The sequence below is a fragment of the Leptonotus elevatus genome, chromosome 9 (assembly GCF_054856555.1).
Source record: "Leptonotus elevatus isolate MCC_2025b chromosome 9, RoL_Lele_1.0, whole genome shotgun sequence".
In the NCBI taxonomy this organism is placed as follows: Eukaryota; Metazoa; Chordata; class Actinopteri; order Syngnathiformes; family Syngnathidae; genus Leptonotus; species Leptonotus elevatus.
The window spans coordinates 24,481,596-24,502,580 of NC_141247.1; the positions used below are offsets into that span (position 1 = coordinate 24,481,596).

The 20,985-nt window shown below is 41.8% G+C and overlaps 1 protein-coding gene across 5 annotated transcripts in view; it reads right to left on the minus strand.

Annotated features, from left to right (window-relative positions):
• The window catches only part of fgf13a (fibroblast growth factor 13a), a 99,351-nt gene that overhangs the window by 18,952 nt on the left and 59,414 nt on the right, over positions 1-20,985 (minus strand). For 3 of the 5 annotated variants that reach the window (XM_086084915.1, XM_086084912.1, XM_086084914.1), the window contains one exon: positions 3,960-4,070. In XM_086084915.1, coding sequence (XP_085941041.1) covers positions 3,960-4,070 — 111 coding nt within the window. Of the gene's footprint in view, positions 1-3,959; positions 4,071-5,427; positions 6,098-9,036; positions 9,340-20,985 lie in introns of those variants that run through there. The other 2 variants (XM_086084916.1, XM_086084913.1) reach the window with 2 other exon arrangements.

The following is a 20,985-nucleotide window of genomic DNA, read 5'->3' on the forward strand; positions in this document are numbered from 1 at the left end:
CAGCGAATCCCCGTTCATCAGGAAAAAGGGGCCGAGTAATTGACGACACATTTTTTTAGACTGTTCCAGCATGACGATTATGGGTCAGGCCGATTATCGGTGCAGATATTTGGCATTTTGATCATTATCGGCATCTGCCTTTTTACGAATCTGAAGGACGATAAAGTTGGTATCTCACTGAGCGGTGAATGCTTGCAAACGTAATGAACTTTAGGGTTTAAAACAGGATTTGTTAAAGCCTAGATACACCAATCCGACGTTGGCCAAATGTGACCGCGCCTACCCCCTGCGGCATCGGCCCAGATGTCGGCACATCGCGTCGAAAAATGACGTGACTATACACACCGCACCGACCCCGACAATTACATACCTTGAGCGCGTGCGCAAAAAGTAATTCCCCTCCATACCATCGGCGGCGGTAGTCATTATTCCTAAACCCCTTTACGGGGGCGGGGTATACAAATGTAAACAATGCATACCGGTTACTTTTTCTCTCACGATGTCCTCCCACGTGAATGGAACCCTGCGTTTTTTTGCACAATATCGTATATGAAAGTAAATCTTACCTGCTATATCCAGTCGTGTCCACATGTCATGCCATAGTTTGGCTTTCATACCTTTGTCGGCATACCCTTTAATGGTAATATAATACAATGCCGGTCTCTCTTGAACCAATGAGACAAAGTCATCTTCCCGATCTTCTGTCTAGACAGACATTGTAGCCTCGTGCGCTGATTTGCTAGCTAACAGCCAATCACAGTGCTCAAATGCCCCAATGCGATTCAACATGCCGAATTTGCTGGAAAAGACCCCCCCCCCCCCCCCCCCCAAGTATTCCAACTCGAGCCGACTTTACAACAGTAATTTATACACTGATCAGACGGCGCATGCCGTCGGCCCAACGCTGTCCGACTCCCGACGTCGGATTGGCGTATCTAGGCCTTAAGATGTTCACAGACAGTTTTTATTTGTCAGAAAGACATTTTGAATACATTCAGATAATTTTTTACCGTCTGCCAAGATCTTTTAAAACCTTTTTACGAATCCTGACGAAAACCCCTAAATTAGCTTACGTTCACATGCATTTGTCGCTCAGTGAGATACAGGGAACTTTTCATTTATGAATTTATTTAAATTTCCACTTTATTAAAAAAAATAATAATAATGCTGACACTGGGGACTCCCGACACTTTTTAGTTTTAAAAGTAAAACTTTAAATTTTATTTACAGGAGAAAACTTAAGGGAACTATTTACTTGCATAAGTTTTAAATTTAGCTTAACACATGCTGATGATCTTGGAATCTACAGTTTGCCCCATTTCACCAAGTTTGGTGTGTAAGAAATGGAGCTTGCCATAAGAATGGAAGCTCGTTTCCATTTTCGATCTTCTCTTCCCCCATAACATGTCAACATCTCTCAACGAGGAATCTTTTTATAAATGCCCTCCTCCTCACTGAGGTTACTCCGCTCATGTTGCAACACGCGCACGCACACAATCCGTCCTCTTCAGTTCACATGGATTAGCGGTCCGCTCAATCTCAAGATGGGGGAGCCAAATTACTTCCTGGCTCCTGGAAAACACCTGAGAACCCTGAATGAGGGGAGCCGGTGCCCATCACCTTTGTCGGTGTGACGAGATTGCCAGGGGGGGGGGGGGGGTGGGGGATTCTGTGAGCCGGGGGCCACAGGAGGGCACATATTGATTGTCTTGTGTTCCATACTTCATCAACTTCCAATTGGTGGAGCAATAAACCCCCCAAGCCATATGGTGTTCTCGGAAATTGGATTCTACAGCATTTTCTATTCAAACGTATTTCTTCACTTTCACGTTTGGTCAAACCACATGTTTTATGCAACTACTCTTGTCGCCATCTGGATGTTTGGTCTGTTTTATTACCACTTCCCCACAACATTTTTTGTTTGCTTTTAGCTAAATTGATGATCTATATTGGGATCTAATGAGCTCTTTCAGACTTTGTTCTCGCTAAGGGAAAAGAGCCTTGATAGCAAGGCGCATGTTCTTGCTTGTCGGTGCGTGTGTGTGTGTTGAGTAGGTCCTCTCCCACCATCACAAGACACCAGTAGCTCCAAGAGGACTGCGCTCGTCGTCACCATGGAGACAAGCGCACCCAGCGCCTAACAACGCTATTTTTGGAGTCGTGCAAAGAGCTTCACTCTACCTCCTTTTTCCAATTCAAGCAGCACTCTCCAATTTGCTCCTCACAACTAGCGCAGAGTCCGTTTTTCAAATGCAGGTGTGGGCTAGCGCCATTGGACGTCTTTTCGGGACTCCCGCTGCTCAGTCAAAGTTGCTGTTATTTCATTAAGGCAGAAGATTGGCCAAAGTGTTATTTCAGTGTGGATTGCAGATCTTTTTCCTGAGCAATATCGCACAGCGGCAAAGTGGATGTATCAGACAGGTTCATTAAACAGTGTGCGCCGCATGGTGTGAAAGCACAACTAATTATAAGCGGCCCATTGTTGCCGCATTATCGCCATAGCAGACAAGTGGCTGCGCTGTTGCTTTCCCATCGATCTGCTCCTTTAAACTGTCTATTGGAAAACAACAAGCAGGTGGGCGTCGAGGAGGCGATTGGGACGTATCGGTTTACACAACAGCGTGCCGCACACAAGGACTTTGCCATAGCAATAGAATACACACACAAGCATCAAGGATAATGATTTGCGCTGTATGACGGGCCCCGTCCTCCGTGGGGGGGGGGGGGGGGGGGCATGTTGGGGACCCATTGTGACATCTGACCAATGTGAACAAACACTTCAAATCAACAACAAATCAATTCCACCGTCAACATACACAGCGTCAAAAGTAACCTGTTCGAAAATTTGACCAACCTGCTAACTTGGGTTAATTTGGCCTAACTTTCTGGGTTGTTTTGTATAATTTTTCAAATGGACCCAAATAGCGTCAGTCAAATTTTTGACCTAATTTGACCAATTTTTTGTAGTTGTTGATTTTTTTGACCCAGCAGTTTTAAGGGTGTAGCCTACTATTTTCAGGCCATGAAATATGGGCGTTCATTCCGGCCATTTTTAATAATAATTAAAATAAAAACGCATCAGATTTATATGCAGATACATTATTCATGCACTCACACATTCACATTCTGGTGGCAGTAAACTACTTAAGCAGCCACAGCTGCCCTGGGGCAGGCTGACGGAAGCGTGGCTGCCAGTATGCTCCTACGCCCCCTCCAACCACCACTAAACAGTCGCACCTTTCATACACCAGTGTGAGTAGCACTGGAGGCAATATGTGTGAAGTGCCTTGCCCAAGGACACAATGACACACGACTTGGGTAGAGCGGGGATTGAACAGCCGACCTTTTGGTTACTGGACGACCGTCTCTACCCCTGAGCCATGGCCGCCGCTTTTCCATTGTTTGCGCGTCATGAAAACTTCAATATCCATCTAGAAACTTAAGGACTCCAAAAAAACGTTGGGTCAAAAATAACCCAAATTTGGCACACACCAAATACGACTGACCCAACTTTTTGGGTTATTTATTCAACCCCCAAACCCCCAAAGCTGGGTAAACTGAATAACTCACAAACAGACCCAATTTCTCTGGGTTGTTACCCAACCTATTAGGGTGTTGTGTGGGTTATTCAACTTGCCCAACGTTGGTTAAAAGTTGGGTCGATTGAAAAACCCACAAAACAACCCAATTTCTCTGCATTGCTAAACCCAATAAGTTGAGTGCAACTCTTCAGGAAGTCTGTTTGCCTGGACTGTTAGCTGTAGCTAACATGCAGCAAGTCACTTTCCAACAGGATCATGGCGTGAGGTTCGTGCAATCCTTTAACGAACAGTGTACCCAATATCAACTGACCAGCCGCCGCTGACTGTATTTGTGTCGTTTTCTTGAAAACAACAATGGAAAGTAAAGAATATGGAGTCATAGTCAGCATGTTCCCGCCGTGTTCCCCCGAGACTTACTGTAGCCGTTGTCCTCTTCCTTGGTTCCATCAATGGTTCCGTCTGCCTGCAGCTGCAGGTGGAAACCCTGTCGACTGTACAGCTTGGTCACGATCCCCTTCAGCTGGGGCTCTGTGGAAGCACGAGAAGGGGGTTGAGTTTGAGGTGGGAACACCAGGAGGCGTACGTGAGGGAAGACTTGTTGTCATGTCTGTTCATTTTTACCCTGATAGTCACGAAAGCAACAACATTTCATTTGCGTCGGTGCTAAATGCAAGCAGCCGCCTGACTGTCTTCCATCAGCACGTTGTCTGATGAGAGCTAAACGCTCTCCACTCCTTTGTGACCGCCCCGAGTGCAGGTGCGAAGCAGCCCTTTCATCTGGCTGAGACTCACATTTGACCTCCGCTAAAAGCTTTCTTGCTACTCTATCCCAGTGATGGATGCAAATGGGAAGATTAATTAAGATGCAAATGAAAGAAGTACTCGTGTTGGAGGATCTTCTCACACGCTGGGAAAACAAACGAGTGATAAGTCAGCCATTTTGGTGCATACTTGAACACAAACAAGTAAAGCTTCAAGTTAATGGAGCGGTTGACTGAACGCAAAGTGGTTCCGGTTTAATGTAAATACATTTTTGAGGACCAACTTTTAAAAACAACCAGAACATAGTGCATATAAAAAGTCTACACACCCCTGCTCAAACGCCTTTTTTTTTGTGATCTACAAAATTAGGCCAAAATCAAAACTTTTTCCACCATAAATGTGACATATTACAAAAAAAAAACACAAGCTGCTACAAAATGAAAATAATTATGTTTATTATTCTAACTGTCATAGTGAGAACAGATATTTGGGTTACCTTATTTGTGTCTTTCTAATGACTAACATTACAAATCATGAAACTTCTCAGGGTCCGACATTAAGCCTTATTTGGTGATGGACCTTTTTGGGCCACCATGAAGCAAGTTGTGAACTTAGAGAACTTCAGGTGGCCTGATACGGTCACACGGTGGGCCCGAGCCAGCGGGCCACCGTTGACGTCACAGGGCATATTCAAATCAATGTATGGTTATGGTTTAGCATTATATATTGTAAACTTTGATGGTGTACCATGAGATTTTTTTTTATGTATAAATTGACTTTATAACTTGGCCCAATAAAAGTTGGGAAACACTCGATATGGTGAGTGTAAAGCGACTTTACCATTTTCTACTATTTTCAAAATGACGATACCACATTCAGCCTATGAAGGACTTTAGCAGGAATTTTACAATCTGTAGACTGTGACAAATGAAGCATGACTTGAATTGGTCCCTCTGCTAAGGCTCAGAAGCGAAGACTGACTTCCCAGACGCGATTCGGGATTCGGGATCCCCCTCATTCTGCTCCCAACTTTGGCAGAGCGATTCATCTTTGCACTGCCGCATATCAACGAATCCCATTTCCCATTTGTGCCGATAGTCGAGGAGCACGTTACGCAACAGACCTGGCCGTCTCCTGCGCCTCTTCTTGGATCCGAAGAGTTTGACCCTGGAGAAGACGTTGAGTCGGCTGGGCTTGTCGCAGCTTCCTTTGCTCTTACTGGGGCTGCTGACACAGCGGCAGGCGTTGGACTTTTCCCGCTCCCTCGCCTGCCTTTTCTGCCTAATGAGGGAGCTGGCGATGGCTGCGGCCATGGCCACTTTGGCAGCCGGGAGATAACAAATGTCTCGAGTCCGAGTCACAAGTGGGGACGGCGGTCTCGCTGCTTGCTAAAAAAAAAAATGTCTGTAAAGCAGCTTCAGGCAGTCAAACGAAATCCAGATTCAAATAGAAAATACACAAATCGGGAATCGACTTCTCCTAGGTGTTCCATAACGGATCCTCGCAAAGAGTTTCTCCCTGCAGCCGCAACCTTTTTCTCCGCAAATGAAGCTCCTTTGCATCATCCTGCAGCTGCATGCGCCGCCCGACGGTGAGCACCTGTTTGCAGCACGCTCCTCTTCACGAGTTGACGGCGAGGACAATCAAAGCGGGAAGGAAGGCGGGCTGTGAGGGATGTCAAGCGATCAGTGACGCGGCTTTTCGCTCTGGCGAAGGGAGGCGAGGCCAAGTCGCTGCGGTGCGCGCCTCATGTTGGAGGCGAGGCGCAGACTGCCGAGAGCTGCCTGAGAGCATCCCACCTCCAACTCGCACAATGAGCAGCAAGGAGGAGGGGGGTGGGGGGGAGGCGCACAGACGCAGCCAGCACATGTGAGAAATGAGGCTGTTATCCATTTTTGATTGCAAAATGAGCAGAAAGGTGGCAAGGTAGTTTGTGCATATTCAACACAAGTCTTCAAATATTCAGACCGTATTTAAACTAGACAGTCTTGCATTTTGAGCCGTTTTGACATTTGACAGCAATATATAACTTAGATATTCTTCTTTTACGCTGAAGTTTGATGACTTTTCTTAAAACAAATTCCAACATAAAGGAAAATAAGAACTTTTTCAGATGTCATTCTTTTGTAGGCTGCATGTGTTAGATCAGTAGTTCTCAACCTTTTTTTCTGTGAAATATTTTTTTCAGCCAAGTAAATCCCCCCTAACTAGTGCAAAGCATTTCTGGTTGAAAAAAAGAAAGAAAAGACAACAGTGCGGTGCCATCATTGTTTTATTTATTAAACCTTGGAACTCTATTTGTATATATGTGGTTTATCTTCAACTATTTGGGAATAAAAATATATAACTAAAAAATAAATAAAACATTTATTTAATTATAAACAAAGATTTGTGCACATAAATCAACATGAAGTGTTCTCCTTCAGGATCATAGTAAAGCTCTGTTCTCAAAAATAAATATTTAACTGAATTTAAAAAAACGTTTTCAAGTAATTGACAGGTGATTGTAGGCGACATAAGTTGGATTGAACCATTCTGGTATTGGAGAGCAATAAATAGCCTACTGCAGTAGATGTTTCTCTTTTTCAAAATGAGTGCAGGAGTAAAACAAAAAAACACTTCCCTTTTCTCTAAAGCATTGATTAAAATGCTATATTTCAAATGTATTCATTTCACACAGGATATTAATATACTGTGAAAAGATCCGCAGTTCGTAATTTGATGTATTATCAGGATATGGAAAATGAACATCTAAGGATTAAACAAATGATGATTGAAAATAATAGGCTATTTGTTTTTCTGAGTTTTTTCTGTCCATCTCAAACATGAAGGAAATACTGAACAATATTACTTGGCTATTTATGTATTTCCAACTCATTCATCCATTCCTAAGAAACTTTCCGTCATTCACATCAACTGTAGATTATTTTCACAATGAAGTGTCAAGATGCCGTCTCATTTATTATCATAACATTTAATGCTTATTAATAATAAGCATTACATCTTTTTGTTTCCACTAATGGGACTACTTTGCTTATCGACTGGTTCATAGAGAGACATTCAGGATCCATCCACTCTTTATTCCATAATCATTCCCCCATCTACCAACTCTCGCTTGACCGGGCACGATGATGACGTGACCAACAAAGTGGAGAAATGATTCCACACCGACTTCACCACTGACACTCAGAGTTTGGCTAACTGACCAATGGCTCCCTCTGGCGTCTGTAAGCAAACCTGCAGTCACTGACAGTTCTCTCCCCCCACTCACTGCCTGCACTATTATGCAAAAGTGTTACATTTCTATTTTGAAGTAAAGTTTGCCTTTATGTATTTAAAAAAAAAAAATAATAATAATAATTTTTAAAACATGTTGGTTAGTTTCCTCTTCATACTGTATGCTGCTGAAAAAACATCATCCAAAACCTTCTCTGTTCCATTTCTGTCCCTCAAATAAATGATGCAATCAATTCATTTTTTGTGGGCCGTGAGCTGGATCCTGTCTCAGTTCACTTTGGGTGTGAGGCGGGGTACGCCCTGGACTGGTTACCAGCTAATCACATACACACTCTTAAAACTGCTGGGTCACAAAGTAACCCAAATCGGGTGAATTAGCTAACCCAGCATTGGTTCAGTCCAAATGGGACTGAGCCAATGCTGGGCTATTTGTACCCAGCACATTGGGTTGAGGATTTGACAGCACATTGGGTCAACTACTCATGCTGACAAATTAAAGCTACCAATACATGGGTTACTGGGTTATCAATATAGCTGCGGTTGAAAATGATGCACATTTGCTTCATTAATCTTACTTTATTACCCATTTTATGGGCGTGGGTGGTGCAACCTGACCAGGATTTAAACCCTGATCTAAAGTTAAGCGATGTTACCCACCGAGAAATCCAAAAATAACCCCAAAAACTTTCTTAAAAAAAAAAAAATTGTATTTTATTTTTGGACAAAACGACCCATTTGGGTCAAAATGACCGACCAATCAAAAGTGGATTATTTTTGACTCAATTATATATTTTTTTGTGTTTGACAACTTTGAAGAATGTTTCCATTAAATTTACGTCAACTTCAGTACACAACAAAACTGTCATAAATGGCTCCCAGTTTTATTAATTTCGCCCACCGGAATCCAAACTTCAAACCAATTTGCTAGGTTAAAATTAACCCAATCAAAATCTAGAGCAACCCAACGACTGGGTATGGGGAAAAAAGTTGTGTAGGCAATTCACACTCACATTGACAGCTAAGGACAATTGAGACTTTTCAACCTAACGCGCAAGTTACATGGAAGGAAGCCAGCGATGCGCAGAAAACACATTTAAGGATAAAGACTCTTGCAAACACACAAACTCCACACAGGAAGGCCAGAGTCTGGATTCGAACCCTCAACATCAGAACCACGAAATCCAACACATAGTGTCTCTCAAAACGATTTGATTCCTTTTCCAGAGGTTTATTTATGCTTTCAAGCTGGAAAAATGAAGTGCCAAGTGTACCAAAAAAAAAGCCGCGTTTAACCATAAAAGCTACAAAAGCACATTTGGAGTCTGCATCTTTTCTAATAAATGAAGCACAACAAAACGTAAACAAAAAAGCTCTAAACCACCACATTGAGGAACAGCTTCGCATTTCAGCACCAAGGACAGCTCATAGACATTTCCAAAGACACTCAGCTCGGAAAACTCAGTCAAGGATGCTAAAAATACACCCCGCAGCCTACCTGAGACGGTTTTTCTCAAAGGAAAACTCATGTTTGGAGCGGACTTTTTGCGGGTTCCGGGCGGCGTCGGGCGGAGTGGAGCAGCGTCCGGCACACATCCAGCAAAGTTGGCGCACGCTCGCAGCCGACTGTCAGAAGATGCGCGATGCGAGACAAGAGCGAGCGTAGCGTCGAGGCGTGGCCACCGACGGGAAGATCATTACAGGACATTAAGCGACATTAGGACTTAAAGGCTCATTAAACATTCATTTGGAGGTCTGATGCGGCGTGCATGCGTGCGTGTGCGCGAGGGGGGAGGCGGAGGATAAAAGTGGTGGAAAAATGGACGCTTCTTGTCATGCGGGGAGAGCGGACAAGATTTTGCTCTCATGTTACACAGACGCTGTAAAGTGATCCGTTAATGCGCCGACTAAACCGGTTATTGTGGGCCTTTTCCACTCAGGACCCAACAAATATCGACGGCCAATCGAGTGAGGCAACAATAGGGCGGCGTGTGCCTTGCACAAAGACTGTTTACAAGGACGTTTGTCTGCTCTGTCAAAGGCAACAAAAAGCAGCCTGCTTCGGCAAACTTTGACAAATTGATGACACACAACCATTACAGAACTCACAATCCATCATGTATCCAGCCTTTATTGAATCCCATAAAAGTTCTCATTGCTATTTACAGTCTCACCTCCATGATGATGCTTTCTATTAATAGACTTGCAAATGTAATAATAGCTTTTCTGTCATCGGGCTTTTGAAGATTCATGCAGCCTTAAAACTGATGGGTCAAACAAAGCAGCCCAAATTGGTTGAAATAGATAAAACCCGGTGCTGGTAAAAGTGGTCCAAAAGTGGCCAAGCCAATGCTGATATACACTTTACAAACAGTTGGGTCAAAAATAGCCCAATTTTGGGTCAAACATGGATGGACTGAGCCACTTCTTGGGTCAATTTGACTTACTTTGTTTTGGGTTGTTTTGTACAAAACGACACAATTTTTGGGGTTGTTTTATCCACAGTAACCCAAATTTTAGGGTTGTTTCGTGAGAAATGACTCCATTTTTTGGGTCTTACCCAGGAAGTTGAGTCAAAAATGTATTTTTGCTTAATTGTTTTTCGAGTGTACCCAGAGCAGGTTGAAGATTTTGATCCAACAAAAGGGTGAAAAGCTAGACAAAACTATCCAAGGAATGGGAGATTAAGGTTATTATTATCCATCCATCCATTATCTGAAACACTTTTCCTCATAGTTAACAAAAATTAATGAAATAAGTCAAACTAAAACTTTCACCTATTTGCCGTTGTCATTAAATAGGCAATTTTGACAACTTTGGGGTAGGCTACAAGATTTTGCATGTATGCCTCATTAAATACTCCTTAATTAGCTTTATGTGATTGGACCTACGGCAGCTAGTGTTTGTGATTGTATGTCACTTTATTTCATTTATGCTCTCCTGGTCAGTCAAAGATCTCATACTCATCAATTTTTAAGGTATCATCATCGTCATTTTTATCATCATTATCATTATTATTATTATTTATCATTATTCTATCGCTCGCCGAGCCATCCACCAACCCCGAACAAGCAAGATAGAAAATGGATGGAGGGAACCTTCAGTTAGCATCACTTTAGCATTGTGACCACAAGATGGCAGAAGACGACAGCCGATCAAGACTCCATCTTTTAGTGAGCACACTGGCATACATTCACATTCACACCAAAGGCAAATTTAGAGGCTTCACGCAGTGAAACTGACCTGCTTGATTGGGGCAGTGACGTGAACTTGAGTAGACAGCGTTAGGAATAAATACAAGAACACGCCAGGCCACCATAAAGATCTACTGGCCTGAATGGTGACGCTAGTAAAGAGACGACATCATTTCTGCCGTTATTTGCTCTGCTGGCATTTCAACACCTCACAAGACGGAAAGCGACGCCTTCTCTCAAGCTCTGTTTGTCAAAAAATTGACCAAACCATATTTGTCTCAGATAGACAGACACATGAGTGTCCTCATATGCAGGTTGTCTGTGATAAATAAAAAATCTAAAAAAGAAACACCTCTGGTCTAAATAAAGCATCTCAACTCACTTCAACATGTACATCCACGGCACATAAATGTCACAAGATGGCAGGAAAGCACTACCTTTGTCAGAAAGAAATTCCTCAACTCACTTCAACATACAGCAGTTCATCCAAGATGCCACAAATTGGCAGCAAAGCGCCGCTTTTATCTAAATGGAGCGCCTCAACTCACTTCAACATAGTTCTGTGCGCCCGAGATGACACAAGATGAGGGCAAGGCACTACTTTTTTCTTTCCAGAAACAGAACCAAACAACATGTAGTAAGTAAACTGTTGGTTGGTATGTTTAAATTTTGCTGGAAAACTTTAATGTCCACAGCTGCTTTTTCATGAATCAAAAACCAAACTTCTAGTTCTTCTAGCTATTTTCTCTTTTCATTCAATCTAATTTTATACTATTATTATTTTATTGCATTGAAGTGTGCTGCCAAAAACCTACACTGAAACCATCTTTCTTTTACAGAAAGGTGCTATTCGTATTGTTTGCGGTTGTGGATACAGAGGCCACACTAATCCCTTATTTATACAACTGAAAACTTTAAAATTTAATGTATTGATTGAGTTTAACCGCCTTAAAATATTGTATAAAGCCCATCATGAAATTTTACCAGTCAATATACAAACTAAATTTATAAAAAGGCAAAGTGAGAGGAACAGACATTTTTTGCAAACAAAACAAAAAGACGTATTTCAACTCCAGGTGTCAGTCTGTGGAACAATCTGGATTGTAAGACAACATTTTCTTAGTCTATTTGTATTTTTAAAAAATGTATAAAAGCACAATTACCGCAAAAATATATACAGCACAAGGAGACGCAGTTGAATTATTTTGTCGTATTGTTACACTGAAAGCGTCTGTCATTCATTTTGTGTGTTTTGTGTGTGTTTTTGTGTTGATCAGGGGCAGCCAAAATAAGTTTTACTTCTTTCCGTCCCCTTTCATTTCTTTTGCTTTACTTTGAATTTGAATATTGTTTTATATTGTCTTTTTTTCCTTTAGCAAGTGAAATGAAATACTGGCATTCATCTCAATTTTAATCTTGTTTTCAATCATGATTTCTTTGCACCTGTAGACTAAAGCGCGATGGATTTGCTACTTAACTTGCCTCGACGTCAATATTCGTCTTAATTAGCCTCATCCGCAATCTAACCTGCAATTTGTAATAGCAAACATTCCAATTCAAGCTCATGAACGACAACAGACTGGCTCCATTCGAGGCGTAAGCTGCGTTTCCGGGTCCCTGTGCTCACGGGTGCAATAAAACCACGACAATACACTGGAGCGCCATGCGCCAGCGCGTGATACACGTTGCCATGGAGACTGCACATGCCTAGGAGGGTGTGTGAGATAGAGGCGGAGACGGTAGGAGAGTGCTGTGAGGATGGGGGCTGGGTATTATCATGGAAAGCATCATTCACTTAGTTTCAGAGAAGACGCGGGCGGGGGTGGGGGTGGGGGTGGGGGTCCTTCAACACAGTCAAGCTTGACTGGGAGGTGCCTGGCAATAACCCCAAAACACGACGACAGTCATTTGGTTAGTTAAGAAATAAGTGGGTCATATGTGCCAATCAATGCTGCATATTTATATTTTGTTAGTGCAAACTAGAAAAAATAATATTTATGCAAACAGACAAGTTGTTTGCAATTTTTCATTATTATTTAGTGCTTTTGTGCTCTGGCCAAAGCCATATCTAAAAAAATATCGCTTTGGCACCAGCATGTTGAAGTGAGGGGAGGAGCTTCATTTAGTCAGGCCCGTAGCCTTATCTAATCGGAAAAGGTGCATTGATGCCATCTTCAATTACTCGCAGAATTTTTACAACACATGGCAAGGCTCATTCGTCATTCACTGTATATGTAAATTTTTTACATATGTCATGTTATTAAATGTTTTACTTACTTTGGGGTTTGCCGTTTTGGGAAAGCAATATTAACATTTTCAAAATAAATGGAACACCTACTAGACAGCGTCACAAACACACTTAACTGAATTTACTAAGATAGTAAGGCTCCGTTATTAAAATTTACATTTCATATTGTATAAAGTAAATAACAACAACAAAACAAAGACTTAGTAAACCATACATTATACAGATAGTGAGCTAGCTAGCTTGCTAGCTAGACAGACAGACAGCAAGTTAGACAGACAGATAGCGATCTAGCTACAGTAGATAGATACGCCATGTGGTAATGTGTCACTTTTCCTCTTTACACCATCACCAGTTCTATCTCAATATCACTGAAAAAGAAGAAGAAGAAGAAGAAAAAGCAACAGCTACGCTGCAGCTAATTAGGCACCGACTTCCTGGCATCTGTCACGTAACCTCTCAACTTTTGTTCAGTCGCTGGCTTCAAAGTGCTCGTGAGCAGCACTGCCACAAATGATCTCGCGTTTTCTCTCCTCCAGCAGAGAAAACAAACAAAATATTTTTCATAGATCATCAATGGAGGCTAAATATGGCAGCGAAACAAAGCGCTGGGCTGGAGCGGTTTCAGGATGCGCCGACGCTGCCAGACATTTGTTGTCAGTGAGTTTGCCTCATAATCGTACAAATTGTGGAAGAGGTGTGAAATAAATAGCAGTCTGGACGTTTGCAAACTGCTGCCAGGCTCGCCTACAATTGCACAATTACAAAATAATGCAAACATAGCATAATATAGTAAGTTAGCCGAGATAGCTAGCCTGCTAGAACGATAGCTTGGTAACTAGCAGCATTGCGCTAGCTAGCTAGAACATTATAGGGTTACTAATAAGGGTAAAGCCGGCCAATAAGCAGCAAACACGTGTGGAACCTAGAGAAATAAAAGGTGATTTTAAAACATAGCTTAGATAGCTAACCTGGTAGTAAGCTACTGTATATTGAAAGAAAAAGAAAAAAAAGCATAAAGCTAGACAATATAGTAGCATGTTAGCTAAGATACCAGCCTGCCAGCTACATAGCGAGATTAATCGATCGAGGCGCAAGGGGACCAAATAAACTCATTTGGAAGCCCTTATTTAAGGTGAAGAGACTGCTCAGTTGAGTCCTACATACTGTACAGCAGGGGTCACCAACGTGGTCACCAATGGGCACGAGGTAGCCCCAAGGAGCACCTGGAGTGCTCAGACCTAATGTAAAAATAGCTCACCAGCAACGGGCCATCCGAGGAATGTTGTAGAAGTGACCGTTTGACAATGTGAGCACTGCCGGAGATGAATAAAATAAATAGTGCTGCGCATTGATTTTGAGTAGTTTCCTCATTATTGTGAGAAAGGATAGGGTAGAAAGGCACGGTAGCATTTTAGCACACATGCTAACAACAGGCACAATTGACACACACACACACACACACACACACACGGTGAGCACAACCTGCCAAAAAGCAACACACGCCTCAAAACGTGTGTCGCCAGCAGCACGACAGGAGCTAGTTGGAGGAGGGCATCATAAGCAGGAGATGGTCACTTGCCAAAAAGTGAGCAATCAAAAGTGTGAATTGTGGGCGGCGAGTCAATAGAGGCTCTTTGGCAAAGCCAGACGGCATTTTAAGAGTTGAAAAGGCGAGAAATAGCCCAAATCCCTTTGATTCCCTCTTTCTCCTTCCGTTAACGGCTAAAAACGTTCTCTCGGCACAATGAAGGGGACAAAAATAATAAAATGTAGGAATTTGAGGGGGCTGCTGTCAACGAGGCTGTTGGAATGTTTGTATTAATAAAACTGCTAATTTTACCTCAGTCGCGGTCCAAAAATACAGCGAGTGAGGTGATGCTGACCTACATACGCTTCACTGTTTTGACACATCACAGACCAGATAAAAGACGGCATCTCACACCCAAACTTGCAGTAAATGTTCTACTTACTGTTCTATTTACCAAGGGACACTCTAATTAGATTTTCCATAACTTGTGGGTGTTCATATACTATTTTTGAGCAATTTTCAAACGTTCCTATTATTATCACCAAGCTTCTTTCAGCACGTCAAAGCTGACACTTCACAAAGATATTACATAGAAAATAATGGAAATTATTTGATCGCACTAAAAGAAATACAGTGCTACTTTTATATACAAGTATAATTTGTTCGGTGACCAAAATGCTTGTATCTCAAATCATTTTTCCCCATTTTTATGAATGGAAATGACAAATCAGTTTCAGGCCCACTCACCCTAGAAAAAAATAAATAATAAAATAATATTTGCAGTGTGTTTTAATAGCACTCATATTTTATATATTGTAATGACATAATTAAATAGAATCTGTATGTGTATTGTGATTAAATTTATTGCTGCCCCTATTGTATGCGTCTTGGCCACCAGAGGGCAATATAAGACACAAAGAGTTTCATAAATACTCTAAAAGACTCCCTAAGCTGCCTTAATATTGGTCATTCTTCGCAGAGGATAAAGGATATATGCCATTTGTATTATGTGTTCAAATGTCTGTTTCTTAAACTGTTATTACACCACAACATCGATGGTATTTGTTAGCCCGTCTTCGCCATTTTAAACTGTTTGTCACGCTAAGTGGATTTTGCAAACTAACCCCCAAAAATCTAAACTTGATTCCAAACAAAAAAAAAACAGCATTAAAATGAAAGTATCCGTGGGAAGGCTTCAAATATTTGACATTTGTCATGATCCTAATTCATGCGGTTCCTCGAGTTCTCTCATCGTTTGGGGGACCATTAAGCACATTTCTGTCCTCAGCGTTACCCTCCAGGAAAACTGTAAATTATGCAATCAGGTCAGATGTGCGGTGGAGCCAACTTGGATGTGAACATTAATGAAGCTCGTTTGAGTTGGGAGGCAGTCGCTGTCTGGATATCCTCGCCGCTGGCGCCCTGGCGTAGGTGACATTGCGCGGTGATCGTAGCTGACTGCAGATCAGCCAGAGGCGGTGGCTGAAGCTGAAACGGGAAAGCGTGCCGATTGATCCCACAATGGCCGCATATCGCAACGCCGCGGGGATTGCGAGGCTCAGATTATTTCCGAGTGCTCAAAAGACCAAAGCAATAGCTGGAACGGAGAGAGCGGATGGAGTAAACGGGGTCAATATCGCTATAAAGTGTGCTTATTAGAATCACTCGGTCATCGGGAAAATGTAGCAGAATAATGAAATGCTAAAGTTTCATCATCAACATTTGGAAAGTCTCATAACATGTCATCGTGTGATTAGATAATTGTTGATGACATATGCAAAGACTTAGAACTACACTGAAAACAATTGTGTGTTGAATTTTATTTCTTCAAGTGGTTGCACACAATAAAATCATCTGGATCGAGAAACATTTTAAGTAGATGTAGGATATAGTTTACTTAAGATGATTTTATTCCATGCAACCAATCAGTGAAATAAAAATGAGTGCCATTTTTTAAAGTGCTAGCCATGAACTGTTTTTTTATCATTTCAGTTTTTCTGATCCGCTTTGTTTATATCAGCATCAAAAATGCATTCTCCCTTTGTATTGTCTGCTGGTGTGGACGCTTTAGAGTGCCTCGTTGTTGGCCGCAAGTATAAGCACGTTACCCAGAGAGCACGGGACTTTTTCTGTGCGTCTGTTGACAGGGGCTTTGAGATCCGATTGGATTTAAAGCGCCTTGTTATCATGGCATTGTGTCGGCATAAGAAAGATGCTAGACAAAGTAGCATAAATTTTTCCAGGTCGTTGACGTCGTATTTGATTGACATTTGGAAGTTTGAGTAGAGTGTAGTTTTAGCTGCAACAGTGCTTGAAATGTCACCATTTCAAAGCCTCATTTTATATACTTGGTGAGTTTATTTTTAATCACTCATATTTTGCAGGGATGTTTACAACTTTTAAAACTAACTCATTCACTTGCAGATGTTTTCACTGAAGCAACCCCCTTTGCTCCAGACTGTTTTACTGGATTTTGACTGATTTTGCAAGGCCCACAGAATATTGTTTTCTATTACTATAAAATAATGGGAACCTGCCAAAAGAAAGATTAAGGAAAAAGTATATTTGTACCTGTTTCCATTTTGCAGCAATTAGTATAAAAATATAGCTAAGTTTCATCATTATTTACACTTGGGAAAAGAGCTTGTTGCAACATGGCGCTGGTTGATCTCTTATACTCTGCTGCCACCTGCTGGCCGTTTTTTTAAACAACTATCATTGTTTCAAAGCGACCTCTTCAGGTCAGAGGCTGAATCAAAACCTTTTGTATGAGTTGGCATGAAAAATAAATTAAAAGAAAACGACATTTGGGACCATGGCAATATTTAAAATTGACCGTTTTTATACGTTTTTGGAAGCAAATGAGTTCATTTCACTTTTTTCAGAGACTTTAAATGCTGAGATTAGCTCAAAATGTCCATCCTGTCAGCGACATCAATTTTCATCTTGCAGTCAACATCAACTTAATCCAATGAAGTTCAAGAGAAAAAATGTCAACTCACAAATAAATGTGTAAATAGGTCATGTTCCCCATCAGAACCACAGTGGCCTGACGCTTGCATTTCATCCGCCACGTTTGCCGGTGATGTCAGCCCGGAGAGCAATCAATAGAAGCGTAATGGCGATGGATGGCGGGAGATGAGCGCTTGGGACGAGCAGTGCGCCACTGATAGAGAACCATCCAGAGCGGAGGAATGAAAAGTAGGGCATAACGCAGCAGTGAGGCAAAAGTGGGTCTCTGTCTGCACATGGAGAGTAACATCGCAAAAAAAAAAAAACACAAGCAGGCCTTGGATTGGTGATATTGCGGCGCAGGCGTAAATCCTAACACATTGTTCTAATCTAATCCCTTTGTCGACATGACATGGCGATGGGATCCTAGCACCCGCCTGTGGGGAGATGCTGGGAAAGCGGGTCGGTTTGAGGCCAGCGTGAATGTTAAACACACGAGGCAAACGTTCCGTTTGAAAATGAAGGCGATGCATTTGTTGCACACGTGGGGAGGTCGGGCGTACAAACGGAAACAGCGACCGCCCGCTGCGGATGGCGACATCAGTAATCTGTTTACGCTCTCACGCGGCATCTAATCGCACGCGCCAACAGTCAAATAGGAATGAAACACGTTTCATATTCATGACGCCGTCGGTCCCGCTGTGCTAATGAAGTCATCGAAAAGCAAGAAAGGGAAGCCAAACGATCCCATGGCAAAAGGGACAATTATTATTTTCCTTGGTTTCGGAATGTGTTGGATATTGCTACACTCACGAGTAGGTTTTTTTTTTTTTCCCTTCTTCACATCTGCTGCTCATCTAACCCTAAACCACTCAGTGCAATCCTCTCTATCTGGTGTCCATTTGCACGCATGAGAGACTCTCTCACATCAAAAAAGAAGAAAACATTACTTGTGTTTGGCACAGAGAAAGACAAAAGTTGGCAGCAAATAACATCAGCCGTAAAGTTGGATTCTTGACATTGCACAGTATATGTCTGGCCTTTATTTTATTTCCTTAATTAATTAATTAATGTATTTATTTATTGGGAAATGGGCAATTATAAACACTATATACTTGCAGTTCGGCACCCACGGCTTTTGTGGAAAATTCATATTGGAGTTCTATCAGCATTTTTGAGGTTTACCCCAAAAATTATACATATAAAAACTGCAGTGCATTTCAATTATTTCACACATTGTTTTAGTTCTGTTTGGAGACACACCTGTTTTTCAGTGTTCATGGAAATCGCTGGTAGTTACTGCAAGCTTGCAGGAAATTAGCTAAATTTGTTTTCAAAGTTTGATATTGATGAGATTGGGGGTGGGACTTAATACGTTTTTCTTCCTCCCACTCCTTTTCAGGCTAGGTTAAATTAAGTATTGTCTGGAGAAATTGATAAATTGTTTATTTTGATTGCTGCCTGAAATAAATGAACAATGAATGAAATTTTTTTTCAAAGTTTTAAACCCTTTTCTGCTGATCACTGAACTAACCTTTAACTCTGTCCGTTGCGTGCAGAGGTCTCCATGACAGTGGCACAGATACTACACTATTCTCTTTAGGTACCACCCAGAGTAGCGTTGATATTGAAGCTGTTTTTTTCACCTACGTGCTGTTGCTTTACAAGAAGAAAGCCCCGCAAGCACAATTTATGATTACAATCAAGCAAGTCTGCTCCACTGGGGAGTTCATAAGAAAAGGCTGCACATCTTTGTTTGACCAAAGGGGGAGTAATTACACAATGTCGTCTGTTCCCTCTGGGTCCGTTCCATCCGACGAGGCCCTCGAGGCAGCTACGCAAGCGGCGCGAGGTTATGCTTTAACGTGATTGAATCATTCCGCAGAGAACGACCGAAGGATCAGCGGAGCTCATATCACATTAGTGAGGCTGAAGTTCCGTGGGTAAAGCAAGCCGCTGTTGTGGTTTTATGTCTGAAAGGTCAACAACGAGCTCGCCGAATCTCGCAGTAGAGAAGAAAATCGGAAAGAGGAACGTTCCTGGATCTCCAGGCGCGACCTGCGATATGCCGCATCATCGTGCCGGGTCAAAGAGATTAAGACGTAATCGGCAACGCTCGCGCTGGCATTCAGGGGCAGATTAGAGATGGCGGCTTCGTGGTAATGATGAGGATGATGATGATGATGATTTGCATGAGATCATCAGTACTCCCAGTTGGCCCATTACATCACATTACTCGCAAACACGCAACAGAAACTCGCCAGATCACACGTGTCCACGCATGCCTGGGAGCTTTTTTGCTGGCATTTTGATGAAGAGCCGCTGGTTCTTCTCAAAACCCGCTTGCTGACCTTTTCCCTCCAAATTATTAGCACATGACAGAGTCCTGCGTTGCAGTTTTTTTCCAGTCCTTTTTAATATTCCTGCCAGGGAAAGTGTATGAAAATAATAACAGAAGTGAATTAACACATCTGTTGTTATCTTCTGACAGCCTCATGTGATTAGACGCGCAAAGTCCAAACTTCTGCCGTCAGGCAAACACACAAAACTTTACAATAAAACGGGAATAAACTCACGTGATCGAACTACATTTTTGTTATTTTGTAAATGACAACATTAATAGAATAATAGGCTACGGAAATCAAGTTGAATTTGGACACGTTTGGTCCAATCAATTATTGGACTCGTCAGTGCAAAAGTGGGCCAAGTCCAATTTTCGAGATGGCAAAAACAACCCAAAAAGTGACCAAGATTGATAGAAGAGCCAGAAAGGAGCAATTCTTCAGCTTAGGTGAATTTAAGGGAAGGTTATTAATAATCTTTCACGAAATATTGATAGATTTGATTTTAAAACATGATTGCATAATTCGTTTTTTTGTAATCCCAGTTTGTTTCTAGAAAACCGAAAAGTGAAAGCCCATTTAGCATTTGTTTATTTTCTTTCAAACAACCTCGATGTTACTGACCGAGCTCAAAGATATGATACTGAAGATGATGACGACAGTACCTCAACTTGAGGATAAAAATGTCAAAAATATGTCATCAAAATAAAAATCTCGATATTTGACAAAATAACCAAATGTGAGGACAACAAAAAATTGGGAAAATCACATCCCTCAGCATTACCGTTTGAATCATCAAAAATATGAACCCCCCCCCATATTTTACTTAAAATCAAGCTATTGCAAAATGACCCCCCCCCCCCCCCCCCCCAAAATGGTGTTGCCCACTCAAATTCTCAGTGGCTCAAATAAAACGGCACCCCTAAGAGATTTATTTATTTATTTATTTTTTAAAGGACCTGGGATTTAGAGGGTATTTGCAGTTTGGCTTTTGCAATCATTTGCAAGGGACTTGACAGCAACCTGTTGATTTGAATTTCTTTCAGATGGATCCCCTGCTTAGCCCCAAATCTGGATTTTTTTCTTTTTTTTTTACAAGGCATTTATAAGAGAGGCTTAATTTTTGGTGGATTTTTGCTAATCACTGCCGGGCTTGGTTCCTATCCCCCATACAAACATAAAT